The following is a 26,248-nucleotide window of genomic DNA, read 5'->3' on the forward strand; positions in this document are numbered from 1 at the left end:
GGAACCATCGGTTAACTATGAGAGTTCTTGCTGCCACTTTCGATACCCACGGTTTCATGATCAGTTTCATATCATCTTCAGATTTAGCTCTAATGAAGAACTGACCGTTTTCAAGTATTGAGAAATCCAGATGCATAACCGACGGCCAAAGAGCTCGAAGCTTTTCAAAGACAAAATCAAATTCCAAACGCTTTGTAGACAAACCACCTGAAAGTCCAGCTAAGAGCATCCATTTTAACGGGGGAAAGCATTTCCTCATGACTTTATTCAGGAACAAAGAGACAAGGTTTATTGTCAATGTTATCCACACGAAACGGCATCGATCCATCACAAGGAGAAGGATTCTTTCCTTCAACTATGTCAGCTCAACTACGGGTACGGGTAGAGTGCGTTGAAACAGGGACGCTGGCGCTTTTCTCTTCCATCCTGGTTTTTTTTTCGAACCCTTAACTTTGATTTAGGACTCGATAACATGAAGGACAAGCACAACATATTATTCTTTGCTAAAATTATTTCTTTAAAACGTGAACGACTGTTTGAATAACCAGCATGAATTTGATTTATATTAGTGTTGATTCACCAATTATTTCGTTTGATTCATGCATAATTCATCGAAAAAAAAAAACATTTATATAATGGAATTAATGGCCTGTGCAACAATGCTCTAATGACATGAAGCAAAAAATTTAGTCATGTCTTGCTACATACATAGAATAAGCTCTCTTGGATAAACTGTTCTCCACACATGAACGGTGATGCCACTTTAAGGTCTCGTGATGCAGGAGTTCATGATGTCATTTTTAATCAATGATCTCAAAAGTTCTCCACACATTCCATAATATAACCATAACTGCAAAAGAGAAAAATCAGAAGCAAGAAAACCAAAAATATGAGCTTAAAACAAAGATTTTAGCCACCTAAAAGGTGTCCAACTCCAAACCTTCCAACATCAAACATTTGAGTTTATGACAATGGTTATTTCAAAATTTAAAATAATTTTTGTAGAAACCTTAAAGTGGCATCACATGCATTTTAGCAGGGAAAAAAAGAAATAAGCCAAGTGGACAAGAAAATATATATTAATATAGTAGTAACAAAAGAAGAACCAAGCTAGGGGTGAGGTGTAGAGCATAAACAGGAACAAAGAAATGAATAAACGAATAAGCGGATGGTAATTAACGGAGGACATGGGAAGGAAAGGGCCCTCCAAGTCTCAGGCGAAAGGCCTGTATCAAGAAAACACTTCACACTTGTGTCATGTAACAAATCATTGTTTTTACAATGGTGGTGGGCAAACACAACACAGATGCTCTGAAGAAATATCAAACGTGCAAAACTGACATCTTCTTTATCTTATTCCTCCTCTTCTCCCTTTCTGCCTTTCTCATTTTCTTTCTTGTAAGGTACACTATATAACATGATCACACAACCTGGCAATTTGTTATTTGTTAGACCACTGGAACTCGATCTCCAGGTTCCGGTTCGGTCCACTCTTGCTTTCAGGTAGTAGGGTATACTCTCCAGCAACTGCTCCCAGCATAACGACCCGGTCGATCTGAATGGTGACCTTTCCAAACGAGCTCTGTTACAAAATAACAAAATGTCAACATATGATGCGATAGTTCCCTTGTCGGATTTCCTAGGGCTTGTAATGAAAAGATTACCTTTCCAAATTTACTCTTATTCTTGCATGAGATGTGGAGTTTCTGTCCCTTTGGAGGGCTGTCAAATGCCCAAGCAAAGCCTTCATCCCACTCAGGAGTGGGACCAGTAGATACAATCTGCACAGATTGAAACAGCCAAAGAATAAGCATTATGAAGAACCAAAAAAAAAAAAAAGGCTAGTTGCCTTGGGAATTGGTCCTTCAGGTAGCATTAGAAAATGAACAAGTTTTCCAAAATAAAAGCAGTTGCCTACAGGTTGTGAATGGTAAGCTCAATTTACAAGGTGATAAATGTATCTAATAAGCATGCCCTGGTTCATAGTGAAATGGTGTGCTTGACAAGACCATGTCTAGTCGTTTCACCATGAGTAACTTTGATGGTTTGGGTACATGAAATACTGAAGAAATTTACACACAAAGAATTTGTGATATATTTTAAGGTAATTGGTCATTATGAAGACACAACTTAACAATATAATAGGAGATATCCCTGCACGTTCCATGATCTTCCATGCAACAAGAAACTTAAATACTTAAAAGTACATTATCGTTTGTACATTTTTTTCATCTGGAGGTCAAATTGAAAATCCAGGTTCATTAGGGAATCATATGGTCACAGAGTCCACTTCTTTACATTCAGGGCAGTGAATCCATGGCCAGAACATCTTCATGAGAATACATGTATGCAAGGAAGCATCTAAGACTAGCATCCATGAGTATGAGCTTCAACATGGGTGTGTTGGTATATATATATATATATATATATATATATATATATATATATATATATATATATATATATATATATATATATATATATATATATATATATATATATATATATAAAGTAATGATACGGTGCTCCTGGAGCACCTACTCCATTATCTAAACCGTTGGATTATTTTGCAACCAACGGTCTAGATGGGCTTCGAAAATCTGTCTTTTACCATTATTATAGAACTTAAATGAGGGCTTTCCATTATTAATGATTTTCAAAGAAATAAATCAGGGAGGAGGAGTGGTGATTTCCAAAGATGAAATCAACGAGTTGCTCTCTCTTTCATCCATATTTCATGCATGTGGATGAATGGCATGAATGCATAGCATGCATGGATGATGGGCATGCATGCATGCATGCATCCATGCACTTTTCCTCTTTCATATATATAAATGGATACATGGGCATGAATGCATGAACCGATGATAGACATGGATGGGTGTATGGCATGAGTGCCTGAATGGATCATGGAATGGATGCATGTTTTCTCCCTCTTAATCTAGATGGACATTGATGCATGATAATAACTATGAGAGAGAAGATTAATAAGTCAGCGACATTTAATTTTTAGTTTTGAAATCTACCCCCACCACCACTCATACTCCTTCATTTAGTTCTCAGATGTTACTAATAATTGAAAACCATCAAAATTAATGTTTGCCTCCCCTTCCTTCATTTACTTTTTAGGAGTCATTAAAGATGGCAAGCCATGCAAATTCTAACATCTTCTAAGCTGTTGGATTGAAAATAATCCAATGGTATAGATGGAGTAGGTGCTCCGAGATAACCATATATATATATGGGAAACTAGAATATGCAAACGGCCTCCTGTGTAGTTTTCCTTCTTTCCCCTTTCACCTCCCACCACCGGCCTCCCCTTTTTCCCCTTTCCACATCCACCACCATGCCAATCGGCCTCCCTGCAGACGTCCCTTCCCCAGCCTCCACCACCACCATCCCTCTTTGCCTTCCACCCACCATCCTCAACCCAACAGGACGCCCCAGACTCCACCTCCACCACCACGCCACCGACCACCGCCATCCCTTTCCCCGCCTCCCCTCCGGCCACCGCTCCTTCCTTCGCCTCTCCTCCAATCTGCAGAGGACCCTGGAGCTCTTGCTAGATGATGTTTCCCCTCCTGCCGCCCCTTCCATCGTTGTTTCCTCCACCCTTGCTGCCACTGCCGCCACCCCATCACCGATTTCCTCCTGCCTCCATGGATGGTGGTCCTCCAAAGAGAGAGAGAGAGAGAGAGAGAGAGAGAGAGAGAGAGAGAGAGAGAGAGAGAGAGAGAGAGAGGAGCTGTCCGATTCCAACAAACACAGTTTGCTGAATTGCATATTCTAGTTTCCCATATATATATGAGTGTGTGTATGCATGTACATATATAAGTCTCGAGTCCACAACATACTTTGTAGATACCAATAAAAATCTTCCACCTTGCCACTAATGTATGGATGGGACACTGATTTCAAGGTTCATATTGCATCCATACTTTAGATCAAATGATTTAAAGGCCAGTATCATATTTCAAGAATTCAAAAACTCAAGACAAACTGTACTGAATTAACAGATTCAGGTTAGGCAGTTGGGTTTGTCTATTATTTACTTCACATTATTTTGTTGCTTTCGTTAGATAATATGATTATCACAGTTGAGAAGCTCGATACTAAACCATGACTAGACGTCAACTTACAAAATTTGAGGTGAAAAATTTAGGAATACCAGGTAACTGGCCTTAAGAAAAATGCAAGCTCCTATTTTCATAGCAAAAGAAAGCAAACCATGTTTCTAGGGCATCATTCCTTAAACACAACAACGGAACTGATGCATCATGTATTGTTCATGTAGAACTTCTGAGATTGGTGGAGAGCTCTACCTACAACAAACAGTGAACAGAGAGAAGGCTAGGAGCCTTAATTTTTTTTTTCATAATGTTGAGTTGATGTATTAAATATGGTTCATGTAATTATTTATTTTGAATGCTCCTACATTGGGTGGATAGGATTGCTTTTCTCACATGATACAGCAAAGACCAATGGATTATACCTGTTCTTCCAAGTTCCTATCTTCTCCTTTGCTAGAGCCTACAACCTCTAGGGTCTTGAAATTTAGTAGATCTATTACTGATAGGCAATCACAGCTGGCTTTGCCATTTACCTTGGAGTTAAATTGCTCTCCTTAAGGAGAAAAGACCAATAGAGCTTGGCAAAGTCTACTACTAGCAAAAAATGTATGTAATCACTGCAGAGCTTGGGTGGCTCAAATGACTCAGCTGCCTTCAAATTATGTTATACAGACCTTCTCCATGAAGGTGAGTTAATGGAGCAGACATGACAAAGCATGTTCATATCATATGAGGAAAACATTATTTATGCCTACTCTTCTCATTTCATAAATTATGAAAACTATGTTATACTCAACAGACACGTGATTGTAGGTAGGCTCTTTAGTTTGTTTCTCTCAGAATTTATAGGGTGAAAATTTTGTTGACTAAAAGAAACATTCCTTCATTAAGCAAGTATGTGTGTTCCTAATTAAGGCTTGATTATGTCATTTTCTCACCTTTGTTTGCCTAGGAGGAGTATTTCCAAGTGTCAACTTACAGTAAACACTTGGGTTCCCAACTGACTGCCTCAAGTTGTTCCCACGCTTAATTATTACCATAAGTGTGCCAGGCAAACACTGCAAGAGAAGCTCAGCTTTCTCTTGAAAACGAGGGGGCCCAGACTGAATGAGATATTGAAGCAAAGGGATGGCTTCTGCTGCAGCAACAGATTGAGCTTTAGAGACTTCAGCAGGGCAGGCAGACCAGGCTTGTCTAAGAAGGAAAAGTGAATCCAATGCTGCTTCTTGTGTTGCTTCTGTGCCTGTTTTGAGGGCTGTCACCAGATGAGGGATACTTAGAGTAGCAGGCTCTGTGGCTCTCAGACGTGGAAAGTTGCCAAATAGTGCATTAAGGGCTTTCAAGTATTCCTCGCTTACACTTCCAGATGCCCATAAATCCTTTTCAATAGCAACTACAAATGAGAAAAACAAAAGGCAAAAGAAATTTCAGAGCACAAACACTAGATATAAAACCCAAAATAATGAAATAGAAGAATTTGTAGTTAGAGAGCTAAACCACACATATGAAAGTGTTTGTCAGTGCCTGAAACGCCAAACTAGATGAATGTGCCTTAAGAATTGACTAGAGTGACATCAATAGTACTTATTTTGCAAAACGCATTTGATTTCCATATAAAAAGAACTAATGAACAAATGATGACTGGTTGATGAATATCAGATTATAAATGTTGTGCAAATAGCTCAAAGTTATAAAGGCAAATTTCTTGTATGAACAAATGACAGGTAAATCACTATCTCAATACCGCTATGGTAATGTGCCAAAGAGCAGCTTCCCAATTTTAAGTTTTGCATTGTCATTGTCGTACATGATCCAATAACATTTGCAGCTTAACATGGTTTTGCTTCCTCCTGAATTACATATGAGCATACTGCTGAAGGGTAAATATGTCATGATTTGTTTGTATAAGGGCATTTTTGTCTTTTTGCACATGTGCATATCTTTTAGTCATTTCTTATTTTTACAACGTTAACTATCTCCATAGAACGTTACCTGAACCTCTGATATGTAGTATACGTTTGAGAAAGAACTAATGAGAAAGCACTGGACCTATTCTCTCTCTCTCTCTCTCTCTCTCTCTCTCTCTCTCCTTGTATATCTTCCATTTCAAATGATTTGTTGTAGAAATAAAAGGGAAAAGGTTAAAAATGCTCTGGGATTGTAGGAGTTGAAATTCACTGGCCAGCTGACATCGGCAGATACCTGGCCTGTAAGCAGCTCAGTTTGGATTCCATTGCAGATTTGATTTTGGAAGATTTTTAAGCAATTTTAAATCATGTTTTGGTACCCAATTGCAGAGTTATGAATTTTCTCAAACTATTTTCTGCCAATAGACTGTTTCTGCATTTTTGTGATGTCTTTGAGCCATGAGGCCATCTAGGGGATGATTGATGGTTGGGATATATATATATATATATATATATATATATATATATATATATATATATATATATATATATATATATATATATATATATATATATGTATATGTATATGTGTGTGTGTGTGTGTGTGTGTTCCTGATATTTATAGGAAAACCTGCAAATTAAGGGGCTACTGCTAGGTAGCAGGTGTATCCTATGCCAGAGCACAAGGGGAATGTCTAGACAACTTTCTGTGAGTATTCAGTAATTAATTAGCAGCTTATTTAGGCTAGCTTGACCAAGGCAGAACAATGTTGTTCACATGGGACGATGGGAAAAGACTTAGCTACATAGAACACTTCCAAGTAAAAGAAGTGAAACGTTATTTGGCTCTGATGGTAAAACTTGCATCATGGCAGGTCTGGCTTGAGCACCATTCATATCCAGGAGCATAGTCCATCCTTGGTGGAATTAGCTCAATATTGCATCTAATTCTGCAGAAAGAGTATATTAGAAACTTAATTTTTTTTATCATCAGCTGTCTTTGTCCACAATGACAGAGTGGCAGTTGTAGTAATCGTTTTTGCAATACTTCTTTTTTGAAAATGAAAAACTATTATTATTCAGACTTCAGAAAAACACACAAATAAGATAACTTTTCATTCCATCACGTCACAGTTATAAATAAAAAATCAGGATTAATTAAAATAATAAAAAATCATAGACACCAGTAGTGGCAGAATATATAAGAATATGAATATCAAGACCAAGATCGCATAATATAGTTAACACGATTTGAGAGTAGCATGAAATCAGAAATATGAATAGATGGTTGCGAAATCTATTTGAAGAGAGAACTACAAGTCAACCATCACTCTATCAAGTGTACTGCAGATAAATAGACAACCAAATAGGCAAACTGAAAAATGAAGGGAAAACAACACAAGCATGCATGACGAGGATCGGGAAGGCTTACCAGTTACAGCTCTAACAACTTCACTAGAAGCATACTCTTGAATTGTATTATTAGAAAAGAGAAGCTTAATCAACATTGCTGCCTGTACAGATGTGTCTGGATCACTTGAGCTAATGATGTCAAGCACAATTTGAATCCCACCTGCTTCAGCAACGGCCCTTTTATTTGAACGGCTGTACATCACAAGATTTTGCAAAGCACATATTGCTACCACTTTCATTTCTTCTGTGGGCTGATCTTCAAGCAGATTCACGAGGGCACGACATGCTGCAACAGCTTCTGTTGAACGGGCAAGACCCTCATTCTGGAAAAGATCACCAAGGGAAAGAGCTAGTAACAGCCTTGCGTGCTGAGTTTGAGTTTGTGGATCAAGAAGGTACTGGGATAGTGGAGAAATTGCAGACTTTGCAGCCTTTGTTTCTCTTATCTTCACATTGTTCAACAAAGCTTCCAAAAGTCTTGCTGTTGTTTCCTCACATTGATGGGACCTGAGAAGTTCCAAAAGAGCCTCTATAGCACCACTTTCTGCCATTGCTTCAGCACTGGTTGCATCATCGCTTTCCAAGACCAGCAAAGCAGTTAATGCACCAACAACAGTTGTTTCTGTACCAGAGCGAAGCATCCTTACTAGTACAGCAACTGGCACCTCAAGGTAAAATTCAGAACTAAATTGCAAAATACAAGACAAAACAGATGCTGCAGATTCCCATAAGGCATGAGCTAATGGAGGATCTGACTGCAATATAACTTTTGATAGCTCACTGACTCCACCTTCCTTTGCAATTGCATTTGGCCAAGTCAAAGCGATGTTTACAAGAGCCTTTATAGCCCTCTGCTGCAGAATGGGCACACCGGATCCAAGAACTTGAATCAGAGGGCCAACTGCTTGCTGTGTTATGGCATCTTTCTGCAGATGCTCCTCAAATAGCAAGTGAGAAAGAAGTTCAGCTGCCAGCTGTTGTACCACTTGTGAAGTTGAACCTAATAGCAATGCAATGAGTGGCTCAATGGTTTGGTGAGGTGTTAGCTTATGATCAGCTCGACATTGAGGATGTTCCAAAATATTTACAAGAACCTGCAAGGCACTATGCTGTCCCTCAGGACTAAAATCTGCACGTGATAACAATGAAAAAAGAGGCTCCACCACTTTTTCAGCAGAAGAGCCCTTTGCAATGCTTGCATTGTTTGTTAGTATACGAAAAAGTTCTGCAAACAGAGCACATAGGAAATCAGGTGCTTCTGGAAGGATATCAAGTACATTCTCAATAACTCCAGCTTTCACCATGTCTATTTTACAAGCAGGTCTGTCTTTTCCTAACTTCACAAGTGCCTTGGCCACAGCCTCGTGAAGCATGTAATTATTATCAAAGAGAAGACCAACAAGAGGAATCACAGCCCCATGGGCAGCAACAAGTTCTGCTAATTGTTCATCATCCAGTAGCTTATCTAGGGTTCGGACTACTGCAAGCTGAGCAGGGTTGAACTCAGCAAGAAGAAGGGACACCAGAGGTTCCACACAGCGTGCTGCAGCTAGTGTAGATCGAATTCTTGTGTTGCCAAAAAAGACACAACACAGCTCTGCAGCATCTCCTTTCAGTTCCATCGAACAATTAGAGGAAATAATCCGACAAAGAACATCAACAGCATTCATTTCAACATCAGCCACAGCTAAAGCTCTGGATGGACTTTCATGCAAAAGCCTCACCAGTGCAGCAATTGCAGCATGTTGCTCCCTTTCTGAGCCAGTGTTTAGAATCTCAACAAGTGGTTGGACAGCCTGCCGAGCAGTTTCTCCATTTCTTATATGATCCGATGTAAAAAGGCTCTCCAAGGCTTTAGCAGCACTATATCTAGAAGCTCTTGCACCAAGGTGTAAGACAGCTACAAGCTGATTAACAGCACCAAATGCTGACTCATGCCTCCTTATTTCAGGATTGCTGAATAAAATTCCCAGTAAATCAGTTGCTGCTTCTTCTGTTGCATCTTGTGGGCCAAGGGAAAGATACTTGGTCAGTGCCTCTATTGCCCCAGCTTCTACCATCAGTAGCTTGTTTGCAGGGGTATCTCTCGCCAGTTGAATCAAAAGACCAAGTGCTAGGAAAGGCGCACCAGGCCTATCTGGAATTGGTTTGAGCAGATCAACAAGTGATGGTATTGCTTTTCGAGAAGTTGCACCATTTCTTATGTCGTCAACTCTGAAAAGCCTCTCTAGAGCAACCTGGTCTGGATAAGACACTAGTGAGAACTTTCCTGACAGTGCCAACAGATCAGATATATCAGCATCAGCAGAACCTAGCAATGATATCAGTCCATTCGCTGCACCTGAATTGGCAACTGTAAGCAAGGTCCCTCTGCTACCATTGCAGACAAGACTGGCCAATGCTTGGGCTGCAAAGTATCTATTTGCTGACTCGTCTGACTTCAACAAGCTTGCTAGCACAGGGATCGACCGGCTAGTTGCATGTGCTCGTATAATATCCCTATCTTGAAAAAGAATTGCAAGCAGCAGAGCACAAGCCCATGTACTTTGATCTTCCTTACAATCAGTCTGTGCAATAAGGTGTACATGATTAAGGAGATGCTTTCAGATGGTTTTAAGAAGCAAAATCAGACAATATAACAAATGAAAGTGCATGAAAAGCAAAGTAGAGAGAAGATTTTCAATAAAAAATAAAATCTCAAACCAGAGCTATTGTTTCTTGATTTTTTATCAAAACCATATAGGTTGTTAAGCCATTTAAGTCATATTTGCAACCTTTTGCTTATCATTCTTCTTACCTGTGTAGCTTGGTGTAAATACCGTGAGATTCTCTCAGTGAGTACGTCCACTGCTCCAACATCCAACATGGCTGGTTTACTTTTGCTGTCATGACATGCGAGGACAGAGAGTAACCATATGGGTGCAGCACCACCTAATACCACAAGTGTTGCATCTGCTTGACCATTTGTGCTTTGAATTTCTCTATTTTTAGTATAAATGCATAACCAATCAGCCGCTTCATTTTCATTATGACCTAATGATGAACTCATAGATCCGGAACTAAGCATTTGAACAAGCGACTGAATAAGACTTGCACATAGATTTGATTCATTAAGGACCTTCACAACTAGCTGGTGATTTTCTTCTGCAGCACAAATAAGAAGTGCAGTCCCTCCTACTTTGACTTCCATGTTCATTGAGCCAATAACACGCCTTGCAATGGACTCAATGCACCCAAAAGTACTAGCAACTTTGTTACCAAGGAAAATGGGCTGATCTTTGCAAAGCCTACATAAGATTTCTATGGCTTTCTCCTGTAAATTAGAAGTCCCCTCAGCCAGACATAAAACTAGAGGACCTATGGTGTTGGGAAAGTCAGCAAGAACAGCCCATGCTGGCTTGTTGTGCCCACTGCTTCTCTTTGTTGATAATAAAGCAAGTGCACGGAGTGCCTCCGATGTAGCAGCAGAATCAATATTAGCAGATTCAAGTAGAGAAACTAGTGCAAGTACAGTTCCAGCACGGTGTACAACCTCAGTCAAATCATCATTGATTGGATGACATTCAAGTAGATGGACAATAGCAGCAGCAGCATGGGTCCTCCCATCAATGGTGGCATCACGCAGTACTCTTGTAATAGGTGCAATTATATCACCAGCACTAGCCTGCTCTGCAATAACACTGTCAAGGAGAAGATTAGCAAGAGCCCTTGTTGCTTGTTCTGCAACTTGAAGAATAGATGAGTTAGTGAGTGCAACTAAAGGATCAAGTGCATCCCTAGAAACAGATGCCACTTCTTTGTTTTCTTTTATTGACCGGAAAATTGCAGCAAGGCATCGTGCAGACTCAATCAAGATTTGTTCAGACTCCATGCTAAGCAGCTTCATGACTGACCAAAGAGTCTTGACAGCAACAGTAGTTTCTCGTAAGTCCTTCCTGCAATCAAAGAGTGCAGCAAGAACTGATGCTGATTTAGCTTGAGTTTCCTCTTTGGTAGAGCTCAAGATCCTTATGATGGTCTCAATTGAATCACTAGCAGCACTTCCTTCATGCAGTATATCATTCAAAGGAGCAACTGAAAGAAGACTGCAAAGTGCATCCAAGACATGAACCTTTGATTCAGGTAAATCGCTGGTAAGCATTGCAGTTAGTTGACTAATCGTCCCTGTATCTGATTTATGTGTAAGATGTCTCAAAGTCTTTGCAGCAATCTCTTTCCCGTTATAACTTCCATTTTTTAACAGCCATAATAAAGCAGGAACCGCGTCAGCGCTTTCAACACAAGCACGGATATCCTCACTGTGATTGCACAGATTCCCAAGAATTGTTGCTGCATCTTCCTTGGCTTTTGCAGACCCTATTTCAAGAATCTGCACAAGCGGAGGTATACCTCCAGCAGCTGTAATAGCCCATTTACTTTGATCATTTTCATTTGACAAAAGGCAAAGTAATGCCACTGCACATTCCTGCTGCTGCTCTGAAGATAGTCCAAGAAGAGAAATTAATAATTGTACACCCTCACGGCCTTGCAACGCACGCCATAAACTGCCTTCACTATTGCAAAGTATCAATAAGGATCTTATCAACTCATCCTGGACCTCCGTGGCTGCCATGGTTATTAAACCAACAAGCAATCTTTTTGCATCTGAATTTGTTAATTTCTTTGACAATGTTGTGTTCCCATACAAGCTGGCCAGTGCTTCTATTGTGCGTTCTTGCACAAGAAAAGGCAGCCGAGGTTTAAATTGTTTAATCAATACTTGCTCAATAATCACTGGATCTGATGGCCTAACAGATTCTGCTTTGCTATCATATATCATAAGAGCTGAGGCTAATGCTCCCATTGTGTCGGCAATCTGTGCAGATGATGTGCAAGATTCGAGACTTTCACCAAGACTAGATATTACAGATGACAAACCACCTGATATGTTTGCCAAAGCACACATAGAGTTTTCCTGCAATGCTTGTGCAGACTCTCCCTGCATAAGTTCCTTGGAAGGTGCAATCGTTGCATTTATTAAAGCAGGGATGCCATTACAACCAGCTACCTCTCTTCTTGCTTCTTTACATTGGGCAGAGAGAGCTTTTAGTGCTCCTGCTGCTTCAGCTCTTACAGATGCTTCATTGCCAGGTCCTAGTAATTTGAGAAGTTGCTTAGTAGCTTCAGCATTCAGCACTCTCCCACAAATAGATGCATCTTCCATCATCATGCATGCCAGTATAAAGCATACATTTGCTTGAGTAGTTGATTGCCCAGTAGTCAGCAATTTCACAAGAATATCTACTCCTCCTGCTTCAATTGTAGCAGACCAGAACCCCTCAGTACTGCAAGACAGGTTTCTTAGAGCACCAGTGACCAGGCTATCTACCAGGTTGCCAGCTTTCGCCCCAATCTGCAGCTGCTCCCACAAAACAGGAACTACTCCTTCTGTTGAGAAGATCTTTGACCCAACATGATCCTTTGCTCCACCTTGAGAAACTGCATAGATAGCTTTAGCAGCTGCAAGTTGACCCTGCTCAGAACTGGATTTGAGTAGGCCAAGCAATGGAGGAACGCAACCACCAAGCAATACTTTCACTCTCAATTCATCCTCCTTACAGAGTGATCCTAAAACAGTGGCAGCTTGTATCTTTATTCCTAGCGATCCTGATCTAAGAAGGGAAACCAATATTGGAACCGCCTGTGAGTGTGATCCAACAGCACTGAAAGCATTCTCACGAGTACTAATCATATCCAATAATTGCTTCAATGAGTTTTCTTTGTCTTGTGCAGAGGAGGCATTCCTCCGCAATAGTTCAATACACTGTGCCACAGTTGCCAAGGTGCCATCTGGATCCTCCATGCTACTACTGCGTTCCCTGCAATTAGATCATGAAATGGAGAAAGATCTTAATAAAAGTATGTTATTGCTCACATATAACTCAAACTATCAATCACTGTCGTTTTAAACGGGATAATCATCAGTAACACTGGGGGTAAAAGTTTCCCCCACTGAACTTGTTACACATCTGACCAGTTTCAGATATCTTGATTTCCAAACACAATGACGAACAACCAAAAGCTATGAAATGAAAAAAGAAAGTGTCAATTACTTGCATCTAAAATAAATCAGAGTCTGTAAATATCAGCTCAAGAACTAAGATGCAGCAGATGTCAGCTTGACATTAATCGTAGTAGGACTAATCAAAGGAAATTTTTGTTCGCGATACTTGTGGAATGAATCTTGTGTATGCATTACTATACAATTGCAATTTGCTCAAACTCCTTTCACTTCACTTTTATGCAGCAACCTGTCTGACAGTCATCCATCTTGACATTTCTTGAGATTTGTATGGCATCCATCAAAAGAAGTTGAGATGGATGGTCAGTAGAAATGGAGCTGCATGCTGACCATGCAGTGTTGCTGCAAAAAGGTGGCCTCAACTCCTTTTTACTTGTATAGTTACAAATGAACTTACATTCATATTTCTTTCACTTTCTTGCTAGCATATTATTGTTATTTCTTTTCTTTTTACCTTCTCTTTCAAGAGAACAAAGAGATTTCTGTTCAACTGAATTTTGACTTGGGTCATCAAAGAGAACTGGACATTCCCGATTTTCTTTCTAGTTTGTTCTAGAGAAATGGCAATGCCCATGTACCAGTTTCCCTCCAGATTAATATAATCAGTTTCCAGGTTGGAAGGACAATATCGATGTTGATTTTTGTGTTGGCATGCAAACCAATCTCTTGACCCAATAGGATCTCAATGAAGAAAATAGCAATATTGATGCTTTAAGTTCCTAAGTATTTTTGTTCTTTGGATACAATACAATACTACATATATGCGTGTTGTAGTATCTTTTGAATTTTTTTTCGAATTCGTGTTGCGTACGTGAGTCACATACGCGTACATACCAGTATCATTGTGGCATAGCTCATAATGTGGCTAATTAAGGTCTTCCTCACTCTCCCAAAAGATAGCAGACCCTAGTTGAGGGGGTACTGCACCTTTACACACTCGCTCGCGCATGCACACACTCACACACGGTTGATCTATTGCAGTATCTAACCACCATAGCTACTGATGAATATGTTGCAACCATAGAAAGAAAATTTAAATGTCATAACCTATGGTACCCGAACACTCCATTTTGCCCTCCGTACCTGTGTCGACATGCGTATCCCTGTGTCAACATGCGTCGACACCCGGACACACCATTTTACCCTTCATACATACAAGATTGTATTTAATTTATAATTTTTAATTATATTTTCAGTTTATAACTTTATATTTTCAGTATATAATATATATTCAGATTATATTAAGTTTATTTTGTATTTATGTGATCTTTAATATATATATAGCCGTGTCCCGTAGCCACATTTTTTGGAATTGTCGTGTCGTACCCAGGTGACATAGGTCATAACTGTATATGTCAACTTCTTGCTAGTGAGAATAGAAGATTAGTTAAGGGTGTTTCAGTCATTGTTTGTAATTTATAAATGTGTAACATTTTACATTATACAGAGGCATTTTCATCCACGCCAAAATATACACGTCATAAATAGATGGGACATCCCAGCTCTAGACAATATGGGACGCCCCTTTGCCTCTTATATTTTTCCTTTCCTCTTCTCTCTTCTCCTCTCTTTTTTTTCGTGTTTAATATTACAGGGTACACACACACTATTAGGATCCTTCACGGTTGCCTTCTGTGGCTTGAAGTCACAGCAATGCGAGGTAGAACTGACCTGATGTTCACCCCTAGTTGCACACACTGTCCAGCAAAGCAAGAATCAATCCTTTTGTCAACTTTTCAGCCGTAGCCAATACCTCTCTAGGGAATCCCTTGAACAAACACATGCCTAAAAAGTTTCAAGGGAAGTTACCAATGTTTTGCAATCGAGTGTTTTCAAATCACACTTGTTCTTCCAAATAAGGGGACTCACCAATTCTCTCTCCTTTTTTGCTATTTATGTGAAGACCTATCATTTACTTAAAACACCTAAGTAAAAGCCCACTATATGGCCATACTTGATTAGATGAAGCATGTCCATAGATAATGATGCAACTACATATACAAAGTATGTCACTGGATGGTATACACTCAGGGAGGTCGATGCCTGTAATATTCGTTGCACGTCTAAAAGTTATATACAGACTAATGGACAACGATAACAATAATATGGGATGTAAGGTCTCCTTGTCCAACCTCTCAAACACAACTTGCAACCTCTAAGGTGACATAAAACGATGTTCTCCTGGCCAGAATGAAGTGCATTATTCTGAAAAGAGTAAAGTTGGTGGCCTTATTTAGATCCTCTTAAGAAAAATAGATCAACAAAACATAACAATTGCATCCAGTATGTAAGGTCACCTTGTCCAACCTCTCCAACGCAACTCACAACATCTAAGGTGACATAAAACGATGTTCTCCTGGCCAGAATGAAGTGCATTATTCTGAAAAGAGTAAAGTTGGTGGCCTCATTTAGATCCTCTTAAGAAAAATAGATCAACAAAACATAACAATTGCATCCAGTATACTTCCTCTTTTAAGGGCCCCTAAGTGGGGAGATATGGTACAGGACATCCTTGAATTTTCTGGGAAGGCCCTTGTCAATTACACAAATGCAGAAATAAAACAACAGATTAAAATAGCACATTGTGTTTTCTACGTCTAACATATGCCTGTGAACTTACAAGAAATGTTATGAATAGGTTTTACAGCTATTGAATTTAGGTTCACAAGGAGCACCCATGATTAGTTTGAGGCATCTAAAAGAATATGATTATTTAAATTCAGATGAATTTATTTCCTTCCATTTAGTATGCCTAGACTCAAAGATCTGTTTGGTTGGATATGTTTCTGTAAATGGGATTCAAAACAAGCACTTCACAGCCAATGCATTATGACAGACAAAAGGTATGACAGTGAAAATGGCCTTGTGATCCACATGGATTGAAGTATGAACCGTTAAATATCAATTAGCATATCCATTTTGTCCCATATCAGCATAAGTCACTAACATATTAAAATTTCTCCCTGTAATTTAAGAAAATTTACAAACATATGAACAATTCTTCTGTTTATATCCCACAACACATGCAGATATCCTCTATTATAGGCCAATATACAACATAACAAAATTGTTTCAAGTACAGTGCAGAGAAGCTAGCAGTTGGCTCCTAGCAAGATAAGAACAGAAACCATCCAATCAGTGAACTTTCATAAAACTTTGTGATATACTCACCTTAAGCTCATCTTTGTTACTGAGTGTGAGGTAGCAGGTGCTATGTCGTGGAGTTTTAACTCCATATGTCTTTCCTGTATTTATGAAAAAAAAATGATACCATTAACTGTTTGAGATTTACAAGGAAAGAAGTTCTTTCAGAAATTAGCAAAATATAAAATCCTGTAGAAAAGCAGAACATTATTCTATAACATCAATAAGAAATAAAAGTGCCTCAGGCATGGATATAAGCATAAATAGAAGAAGCGCACATTTCATTTTTAGGGCATCACTAAAATAAGCATCCCCAGAAAAATAAGAAAATAGCCCTTTGAAAAGTGTCATTCAAAACCATGTCCAAATCCCACAGATAAGAAGAAGAACAAGGAAGAGAAGGGGAAAAGAGAACAGAAAGGAGATGGCAAACTAAAGAAGAAAATAATTATTACAAATAACATATGAAAACATGGTTAATTCCACCTCCTATCCCAAAAGAAATTAGCATCACTCACAATATTTTACCAAGTGGCTGTCTCTACAATGCCATATAAGCATCTTTTGTGAAACAAGGATAATCTGATAAATATAGACAGCAAAGTAATAAGATCAAAGCATAAAAACAACGTAGGCAAAAAGAATTTGTCATGCATATTGCCAATTACTGTGAACCCAATGTAAGATTTGTCGTGTGATCAAATGACCTAATGGCTGCAGAGGGTCCAATGTCCTTTTTGAGCAGGCATAGAAATAGTATGTTCTTGAATATCTCATTCCTTTCGACCACAAATAACATTAATGCTTTTCCAACCTGGTCTGCTCCAGGGTGTGGAGAAAAAGTATTTGACTGCCTGCCAGCATGCCCTTTATATTTCAAGAGAAGGGGTTGAAACTCTTTGCCCTAACCACCTCCTTCCTCTATTGTAGACGCTGAGGATGAAATCATCAGAATTGCTGTCATTGGTTCATGCCACTGGTGAGACATTGTCCCCACTACCACCTGATGCTAGCACTATGCAAGATCAAGGGAGTGGGGGGCTGTGATAGTGCCCTGGATGATGGGTGGCCGCTGAAATGTGAAGGGAGTTCGAAGGGCTACCTCTCTCTGTTTTCAAGCCCATATTATTATATGATGGTTCTCATATTACCCTGATTCTAAACCGGAAAAAATAATTAAAAAACTCAGGAAAACCTGTTTATTCTAATTCACTAAAGATGAAATGCTTACACATACAATCCACAATTCATCCACCCGTTGCAGTCCCCTCCACTCATGCTTAGTTAAGGAACACGCACAAATAAGGAAGATCTACCAAATAAGACAGAGAAGGAGCGGGAGATACCAGATCACTCGGTCCATGGCCGCTGCCATTGCCGTTCTCGTACCTCCGAGTGACAGTAGTTGTCGCCAGCTTTGCTCCAAATTATGCAACAGCTCTATGCAGTTGCACTGACGAGAGGCAGCGCAATGCAGCTGCTCAGTCTGCAATACCGTATAAAGACTAATTCGTCACTTGTGCAAGCTATGCGAGTCAACCTTCTAAAAATTGAGCCATGAAAACACAAAATTGAGATCTTTCTTCACCAATGCTATTTCCCCAAGTGGAGGAATCCCAGCCGTGTCTACTGGGATAAGATAACATCATATAGTCAATGCAAATTTCTCAAATATATTTTCAACGGGCATTCATCAGACTCCAAGTACCAGAAAATTCTTCTTTCCTCAATCTAAACTTTCAGAGAACGATCCGATTCCACAGAAAACATTAGGAAATAAAAATAAAAATAACAAAAAGACAGCATTCGTCACGAATAATGGATATGCAATCGCACGGAATCCACATAGATCCCGCAATTCCAGAAACAAAACCAGCAAGAACAGCAGAATTTAACGCGCAAAAACCACTATCCATCACAAGAAGACTCAGATCCAGACCAAAAGTAAAAATTTGGGCAAGAATTCCCCGTAGATTCGATTAAAACGGATGCGAATCTCCGAGAATGTTGCCAGAATTTCACTCCGGCCGACACAAAGACGAAGAAATGGATCCAATTTCTTCAAAATGGCTGCTGAAATCGTCCAATTTTAAAGGAAAAAAACAGAGAACCTTCACGGCAATGACAGTAACGACTAGATTTAGTCACGCAGTGGACCAAAAGACATACTAACGTTTCGGAATGTGGATCAGAGCTCTTCGCTGTCAATCCTAAGTCAAACCAATCACGAGGAACGGAGACAAAGATCATCACCTCACCTTGAAAGCATATACGCGACCAGATTGATCGAAAAGAGAGAGAAAGACGAAGAGGAAGGGAGGGAGAGGTTGCTTCTTCTTCGGGACGATGAGAGAGTACAGTCTGTCTCTCTCTCTCTCACTCCTTCCTTCCTCCCTGCGACTTTATTATTATTATTATTATTATTGGTTGCAATTACACACGTGTAATACTTGGCTGCCACTGCCGACATTTTACGCTTACATGACGTCTCTCAGGGTGCGGTCGTGTGCTGGGTGAGTTCAGTCGGCAGGGGGCCCGTGACGAACCAAAGCCGCGTACCCAGGACCACCACTTGACTCGCAGAGCGTCGTTTTAGTCAAACGACGACTGTTGGAGGGCAGTGTCGTCCTTGAAGAAAAGGAAAGGATTGGTTGGCTTGACCTTCTCGTGGCGTCATTGCTTGGACGAGACGAAGAAGGATACTACGCGTGTTCGATTCGAAAGGCAGGCTCTCGATACTCACGTATTTTGAGTAAAGAAAAAACTACACCAGATATATAAAGTGCTACCAACGGGGCTCCGCTTGTCTGGTAGAACAGCTATTTCACGTCACCTTGTGTTAGGACGTTGCAAGTTCAAATCCCAATGGTATCATTGTATAATTGATAGGTGGTCTGTCTAACCCAGCTTGCCTTTATATATATATATATATATATATATATATCTTGTGATGTATAAGTACTAATACAAGTAACATAAAGGCTGAAAAAAATATGGTAAAAGGCTGTATTTTAAAGAGCAAACGGTGTTCGAATCATGTTTATGGAGGAATGCAACGGCTGGCCGGTACACGGTCTCTGTGTGAGATCGTAGGCGAGAATGGTGATCTTGTTATATTCTGAAAATGTAAGGGTTTTTTTGCCACGATGTTCTCATCCATCTGGCAGGCAATTATTGGGGCTTTCTCGTTGCCAAACCGCATAATAAAAGTACCCAAGCGACAGTATCTTCTACTTTTTCTCTTTCTTTTTGTTTTTTTTTTCTTCTTGGTGTTGCTTCTTTGATTGTTTCAGGCTTCCAACTTAGGAAATTCAGCACGGTTGTTGGCAAGTAACTAAGAACGTGCCAAGAATCAGAGAACGTCTCTCTCTCTCATGATGTAAGAGTTCATTGTGAAAACGACTTTTGGATCATGGTAGGTTAGGAGCATGCATGAGACCCAAAGGGTCCAAATTGTATATGGTTTAGGTGCTTATGAGCCAATCCTACATCTATCTAGTAGAGACTCTAAATTTTCTTATTTTTGGGTTTTTTTTTGTTTGATTAAACGTTGCTGAGAAGAAGCTAAACGTTAGATCGTGGGGCTGACATACATGTAAGTTTATCAAAAGCTTCAAAAACCAATTGTTTACAATGTACCCAAACTCCACAGCTCAGAAAATTATCTGGTTTACATTAAAAAAATGCACTCTAGCGACAAAATATGCTAAGTGCATCTATGCTGTCTGACTGAACTGTGTGAACCACAAATTCTCCATCCATCCATATAATATATATATACACATGAGAACTAAAATATAAGAATTATAAATATGTCCATTTTCAATTCTTTTTTTGCAAATCTAACCATGTAGATGTGTTTGGCATGATAAATTTGCTAGGAATCAACTATTGGATCGTGTAGATTATGAGCCATCAATTTTAAAGCCTTAAAAAATCTCATTTATATGTGTCATAATCGGATGATTTAAAAGTTGATCCTCATAAAACCAAGCATGTAGATCAGATCCGTATAGTTAGATTCAAGAGAAAATAACAACAAATCCATGAAAATCATGGTTCACAAGGTAGCTCTCGTATTCTAGTAACACTATATATATATATATATATATATATATAGAGAGAGAGAGAGAGAGAGAGTCGCTAGAATATGAGAACTGAAAATATCAGAAGATTTTCATATATCTTTTGTTCCTTTCTCTTAAATCTAGTCGTATGTAAGTGATCTACATGTTTGGTTTGATAACGACAAGCTCTTGAATCATCTGATTATGATGAATAAATGAAAATTTTTAAGACTTTAAAATCAATGGCTCATAATCTTCATAAATATTCATGCATTCAAAAAACACATTTTTTCATAAAAATTACACAGTCCAACAGTTGATTCCTAACAAATTTATTGTGCCAAACACACATATGTGGTTGGATTTACAAAAAAACATAAAAATGCCCATATTTCTACTTTTCATATTTGGGTTCTCATATTCTAGCGATATAGAGAGAGATGAAAAGATCATTCAGTTTTTATTTGCTAAATCCAACTATACAAATGTGTTCGACATGATTCATTTGTTAGGAATGACTATCAGATCATTTTTATGAAAATAATAATTTTAATTGCGAATTTTTTGAAAGTTTTTTTTCTGAGAGAGTATGGAAAATTGTATTTTTCATGCCATATAAAGCATGTTTACTTGTCCTAATTGGACAATCCAAGAACCAGTTTCCATAGAACAAAGCATGTAAATGACATCCATATGATCAAATAAAAAAAACATAAAAGAAGCTTAAAATTCTTGGTGCACATGAAAGCTCACATATTTTTCGTACACATGAAAGAGTTATATGGGGAAATTGAATTGTTTGAACTTTGCATTGACCATCTATAACATTATTTTGGACTGATGATTAAATTCAATCAAATGGTTAAATCATATATGATAGTTACGAATTCACTGTCATGTATGGGGTAGCTCTTAAATGTTATTAAATGAATAGATAATTATTTATAAGGGTTTAAAATTTTAAACTAAATTTATATTGTAAGGCTCCATATGCCCTATATAGGGGGCTAAGGTGGGTACATGCCCACCATGACTCTAAAATCCTTAACAAGGGGGTTCAGGCCAGCCCACCCTGATAAAAAACTGTGCCCCATCCACCACCACCTCTCTCTCTCTCTCTCTTTTACTTAAGAATAACCAGTTGATTTTTTTTCTGCAAATATCCAAAATATTTAATAAATGAGGGACGTGAAGTGAGAGTATAAAATTTGTTTAGATAACAGCAAAGTTCATCCTTGTTTGCATTTCCTCAAAATTAATTGATGTGTCTAACACCAAGAAATGAACTATGTGGTCATAAGCTCATATTCCAAATGAGGCATAACCAACAATTTTTTTTTCTTTAATAATTGAAGGAAAGTTGGATGAATTCCACCACCTTAAACAACAATATTGACTTATAGTTTGTTTGATAAAACATTTGAAGTCTTAGGGTGTAGAGATTTTTTTTATGAGTTTAGTAAACTCTAGAAACTTTAGATTTTGTTACTAAAATTGAAGTATGGACAAATACATAAGTTTTGGAAGCTTTGAAGATTGAATGTCAAGCATGCCACTTTTTAATATAAATATGGGATTTTGATTTTATAATTTTTTAAAATCAAAGGAGTAGCCACTATAGAAGTCTGTTTGGATACATTTCTTCTAGAACTTGTCAAATGACTTGTAAATTCAAAAGATAAAACATAGTCCCAGACATTATTCAATGAAATAATGACTTTGTTTTCTTGATCATTCCCATTCCATACTTTTATAACCAATTCTCTGTCATGATAAACATAAAAAAATTCCCATAGGCATTGGATCTCGTATTGGTTTTGACTTGCGATATGATATAGAGTTTGTGAATTTATTTTCTATCTTTGAGGAGAATGTGGTGATGGCACACACACACACAAAAAAAGAGATGCACCATTATGCAATCATTAGCCAACGAGGTTCCTCCAATCTCTACACACTTGTCTGCGTGGGTTGGCTTAAGGCATTCGATTTGATGAACATCACATCACAAGTTTGATATTTAGGAAAACTGTCGTTTGTGGGCAGGGGGAATATTCGTAGAGTTTTAAACAATTAACACCAAACAAGGTCATGGTCAACGTGGCACCTCTCCACTCATAACGGGATATTTGAAACATGAGTCACTAGAATATGTAAACTGAAAATATGAGAACTACCGTGTGAACTGTGATTTTCATAGGTTTGTTGTTCTTTTCTCTTGAATCTAACCGTACAGATATGATCTGCTTGGTTTTATAAGAACCTGCTCTTGAATCATCCTATTTTGATGTATAAACGAGATTTTTTTAAAGCTTTAAAATCAATGGCTCATAATCTTCTTAAATATTCAAGCATTCAAAAAACACATTTTCATTGAAAATACACGATCCAATGGTTAGATTCCTAGAAAATTCACCATGCCAAGCACATCCACATGGTTGCATTTGTAAAAAAAGTGTTGAAAATGCCCATATTTTTAGTTCTCATATTTTAGTGATGAAACATAACATTAATTTCTCCTTATTAAAAAAAACATTGGAAGAGCTGTAATGGGTGACATGGCAATAAGGCAAATGGAAGGCATGTTATAGATACTATAAGGATGAGGGTCAATAGCAACGACATTTCTCGTTGCTATTGGCCTATTTATCACAGCTACAAGTCTATGACGGCGACACATAATGACCACCAATTTTTAGCCTTAGTTAAGTAATAACAGAGACATTTATAGGTCACTGTTAATGTGTGACTCAACACTGATGATATATCTCGTTAGAACTGGGAACACAACTAGCGGTGACCCACCCTATAATGGTGACATTTTTGTGTTGCCATTATAACCTGTAATGAGGAGAATTAACTCAACGTTATAGTCTATAATGGCGATAAGTAAGTTATTGTTTTAGGTTATGATGGCAACAATTGCATTGCCGTTATAGGTTGTAATGGTGACATAGTGTTAAAGCTTATAACGTCAATACAAAAATGTGGCCATTATAGGCCTTAAACTTGCAAAAATAAATTTTTATATTAGTTTTTTAAACAAATATATTACATTAAACAAAACAGAAAATATAATTCAAATATATTTTTCAAATATCCTCAAACATACATCCATTCAAATGTAAACATACTCTTATCCAACCTCCTCAAACATTTAACTTCAAACATATATTCAAATATAACCATACACTTCAAAAAACAAGCACACTTCTCCAACCTCCTCAAACATTCATCCTCTATAACTCCCTCAAACATTCAACTTCAAACATACATTCAAATATAAACATACACTTAAAAAAATAAAAACGCTTCTCCAACCTTCTCAAACATTTATCCTCTCCAACCCTCTCAAATATTCAACTTCAAACATACATTCAAATATAAACACACTTCTCTAACTTCCTCAATCATTCATCCTCTCAAACTCCCTAAAACATTTAATTTCAAACATACATTCAAATATAAACATACACTTCAAAAAACAAACACACTTCTCTAACCTCCTCAAACATTCAACTTCAAACATATATTCAAATATAAGCATGCACTTCAAAAAACATGCATAGATCATTTTCAAATCCCTCCCTTACATCCTCTTCAAACCTGCAACAAATACACTTTAATAATGACTACAATCTGACAATTCAAGTATGATAATGTTAATGATGATAGCAGTATAAGAATTCAGTTTGATAATTTATAAATATTTTAATCACAGTACAATTAAAGGCTCAATAATACTTTTGCCTTTTTCTGTACTCACACGAGAATCTAGAAAATCATAAAGAGAGCATTAATAAAACATCTTTTTACATTAAAAAAGATATTAACTTCAATTCAATAAATATACATATATAAAATCAGTTTCACACTAACTATAACAGAAAAAGATTTAATACAAGCCAAAAAAAAGCTATAAACATACATGTGTCCTTAAATTATAACATGACATCAAAAACTACGACATGTCCATCCAACAAATATACATTTGGTGGTCTTATCTAGGAGAAAATAAGAGAGGTCTAGGATAGAGGGTTCTGACTGAGAGAATCTATGAAAGTCTGCATCTACTCTTTGAACTTCCTATTTTCTTCTTTTTTTCACTCTCGGTCTTCTTTCTCTCGCTCTAGTTATTCTCTTAATTATTGAAGCTCTGACTGCGTTGCCTTCAGTTGAGAAGATAGCTCTAAAACGCGAATTTTGCCTTTGGATAGAATGGCAAATGCACACATCCATCTCACTTGTCCAAACCACTCCCCGAGGACTTTGGCAAAGATGTCTCACTGCAACATCGATGGGCCTTCTTGTGAAGAACATGTTTTATCACTTTCAAGCTTCACAGAGTGCAGCTTATTCTGCACAATGTTAATATTTGGTTACTAGTAACTAATGATAATGTACAAAATAGAATGAATGAATGAATATGGATTTTGTTTCACTGATACAAAGTGTCAGTTACTTACAAAGGTGTCTTCTGATTCGCCGTAGATGAATATTGTGCAAAATGAATGGGTGTATGTCACGTTATCGAATGCACTCACTGTTAGTTCATGTCCATTGATTTCAGTCTACAAATAACAAATTTAGAATATATTAAATCAAACATATTTAACACTATACTATTATATTAAAAAAATAAAGTTAAGGAATAAGAAGCTTACCCTCGTATAAAACCTATGAATGTATAAAGATGATCCACTGGTATGTTGGACCATTTGTTTTGCTCTATTCATAAATTTTTCCTCTGACGTCCATTGTTAACCAAAGAAAGATCAATTAGTTCACAAAAATCTAAAAATTTGAACAATTATTTACTTATGAATATATATCCAATATTTACCATTCAAATAGTCTTCGGTGAAAAAGTTGCAAATCACTTTTCACACTTTAGTGTCAACTCCCTCGAGAGGATATTTTGTTGCTTTGTCGTGGTTTTCTAACCTCTTGTAATGCTTATAAAAACCTTCTCGCACCCATCGTGGTCTAGGTGTTCATCTGTTATCATGCAAAATTTTACTTTTGCAATTCAATTGACCTTTTGAAAAAGGTTTTTAGAAAACCCACCTTCGTTTTGAAAAATATGGGAAAACTTGAGAGGATACCCGCCTGTCGGTACGAGGTTCAGTCGTTCCTAGCGCCTTAACCAGGGGTAATCGAACCAAGGATTGAATGATATGCCATATTTATTCAAATGTCTAAGAGATTATTCTAAATCCTAGAATATAGAAAGAATCAAACATACATATGATATGATTTTGAAAGAGTTTATTGAAAACATGATGCATGTATGAAATTGTTGGAAAATACTTTGAAAGGAAAATATTTTGAGATATTTTGAAAAAGATCAAATGATTGGGCGTGTGGCCTTATGGGCCCATGCATGATGCAACCTAAGTCTAAATGATGCATGGATGCAATTTATAAAAATTTTCTTCAAAAGATTTGAGAAGAATCATTGATAAATCCCCTTGCTTTATAAAATTCTTTTGATAAAAGGGTTTTTGTGCCTTATAGAATTTAAGTGAGATAAATTTGCCGCATATTCATGACTATGGCCACGAGTATGTTTTGAATATATCTCAT

At 37.8% G+C, this 26,248-nt stretch overlaps 1 protein-coding gene across 4 annotated transcripts; it reads right to left on the reverse strand.

Annotated features, from left to right (window-relative positions):
• Positions 1-652: 652 nt before the first annotated feature.
• Positions 653-19,002, reverse strand: LOC149816633 (protein CELLULOSE SYNTHASE INTERACTIVE 1-like). 4 transcript variants are annotated; one of them, XM_089987792.1, is made up of 9 exons: positions 18,854-19,002; positions 17,942-18,081; positions 16,623-16,696; positions 10,188-13,248; positions 7,410-9,957; positions 5,009-5,463; positions 1,665-1,781; positions 1,431-1,582; positions 653-850 (listed from the first exon to the last, which is right to left on the reverse strand). In XM_089987792.1, exons 3-8 carry the CDS (start codon positions 16,685-16,687, stop codon positions 1,442-1,444), a joined length of 6,387 nt encoding a protein of 2,128 aa, XP_089843918.1. In that variant the 5' UTR covers positions 16,688-16,696; positions 17,942-18,081; positions 18,854-19,002; the 3' UTR covers positions 653-850; positions 1,431-1,441. The 4 variants fall into 4 exon arrangements, with proteins under 4 accessions (XP_089843918.1, XP_089843915.1, XP_089843916.1 ...); XM_089987789.1 differs by lacking the exon at positions 653-850 and having other exon boundaries at positions 1,062-1,582; XM_089987790.1 differs by lacking the exon at positions 653-850 and having other exon boundaries at positions 1,062-1,582; positions 18,769-18,860.
• Between the last annotated feature and the right edge of the window lie 7,246 nt (positions 19,003-26,248).

The sequence above is a fragment of the Nuphar pumila genome, chromosome 14 (assembly GCF_984573655.1).
Source record: "Nuphar pumila chromosome 14, dmNupPumi1.hap1.1, whole genome shotgun sequence".
Taxonomy (NCBI): Eukaryota; Viridiplantae; Streptophyta; class Magnoliopsida; order Nymphaeales; family Nymphaeaceae; genus Nuphar; species Nuphar pumila.

Excerpts from the sequence above, each read along its gene's own strand:
- LOC149816633 (XM_089987792.1), bottom strand. The coding sequence starts at position 16,687 with ATGGAGTTAAAACTCCACGACATAGCACCTGCTACCTCACACTCAGTA. Across the intron at positions 13,249-16,622 it reads GTAACAAAGATGAGCTTAAG|GGAACGCAGTAGTAGCATGG; the intron begins GTGAGTATATCA and ends ATCTAATTGCAG. Across the intron at positions 5,464-7,409 it reads AGTTGTTAGAGCTGTAACTG|TTGCTATTGAAAAGGATTTA; the intron begins GTAAGCCTTCCC and ends TCTCATTTGTAG.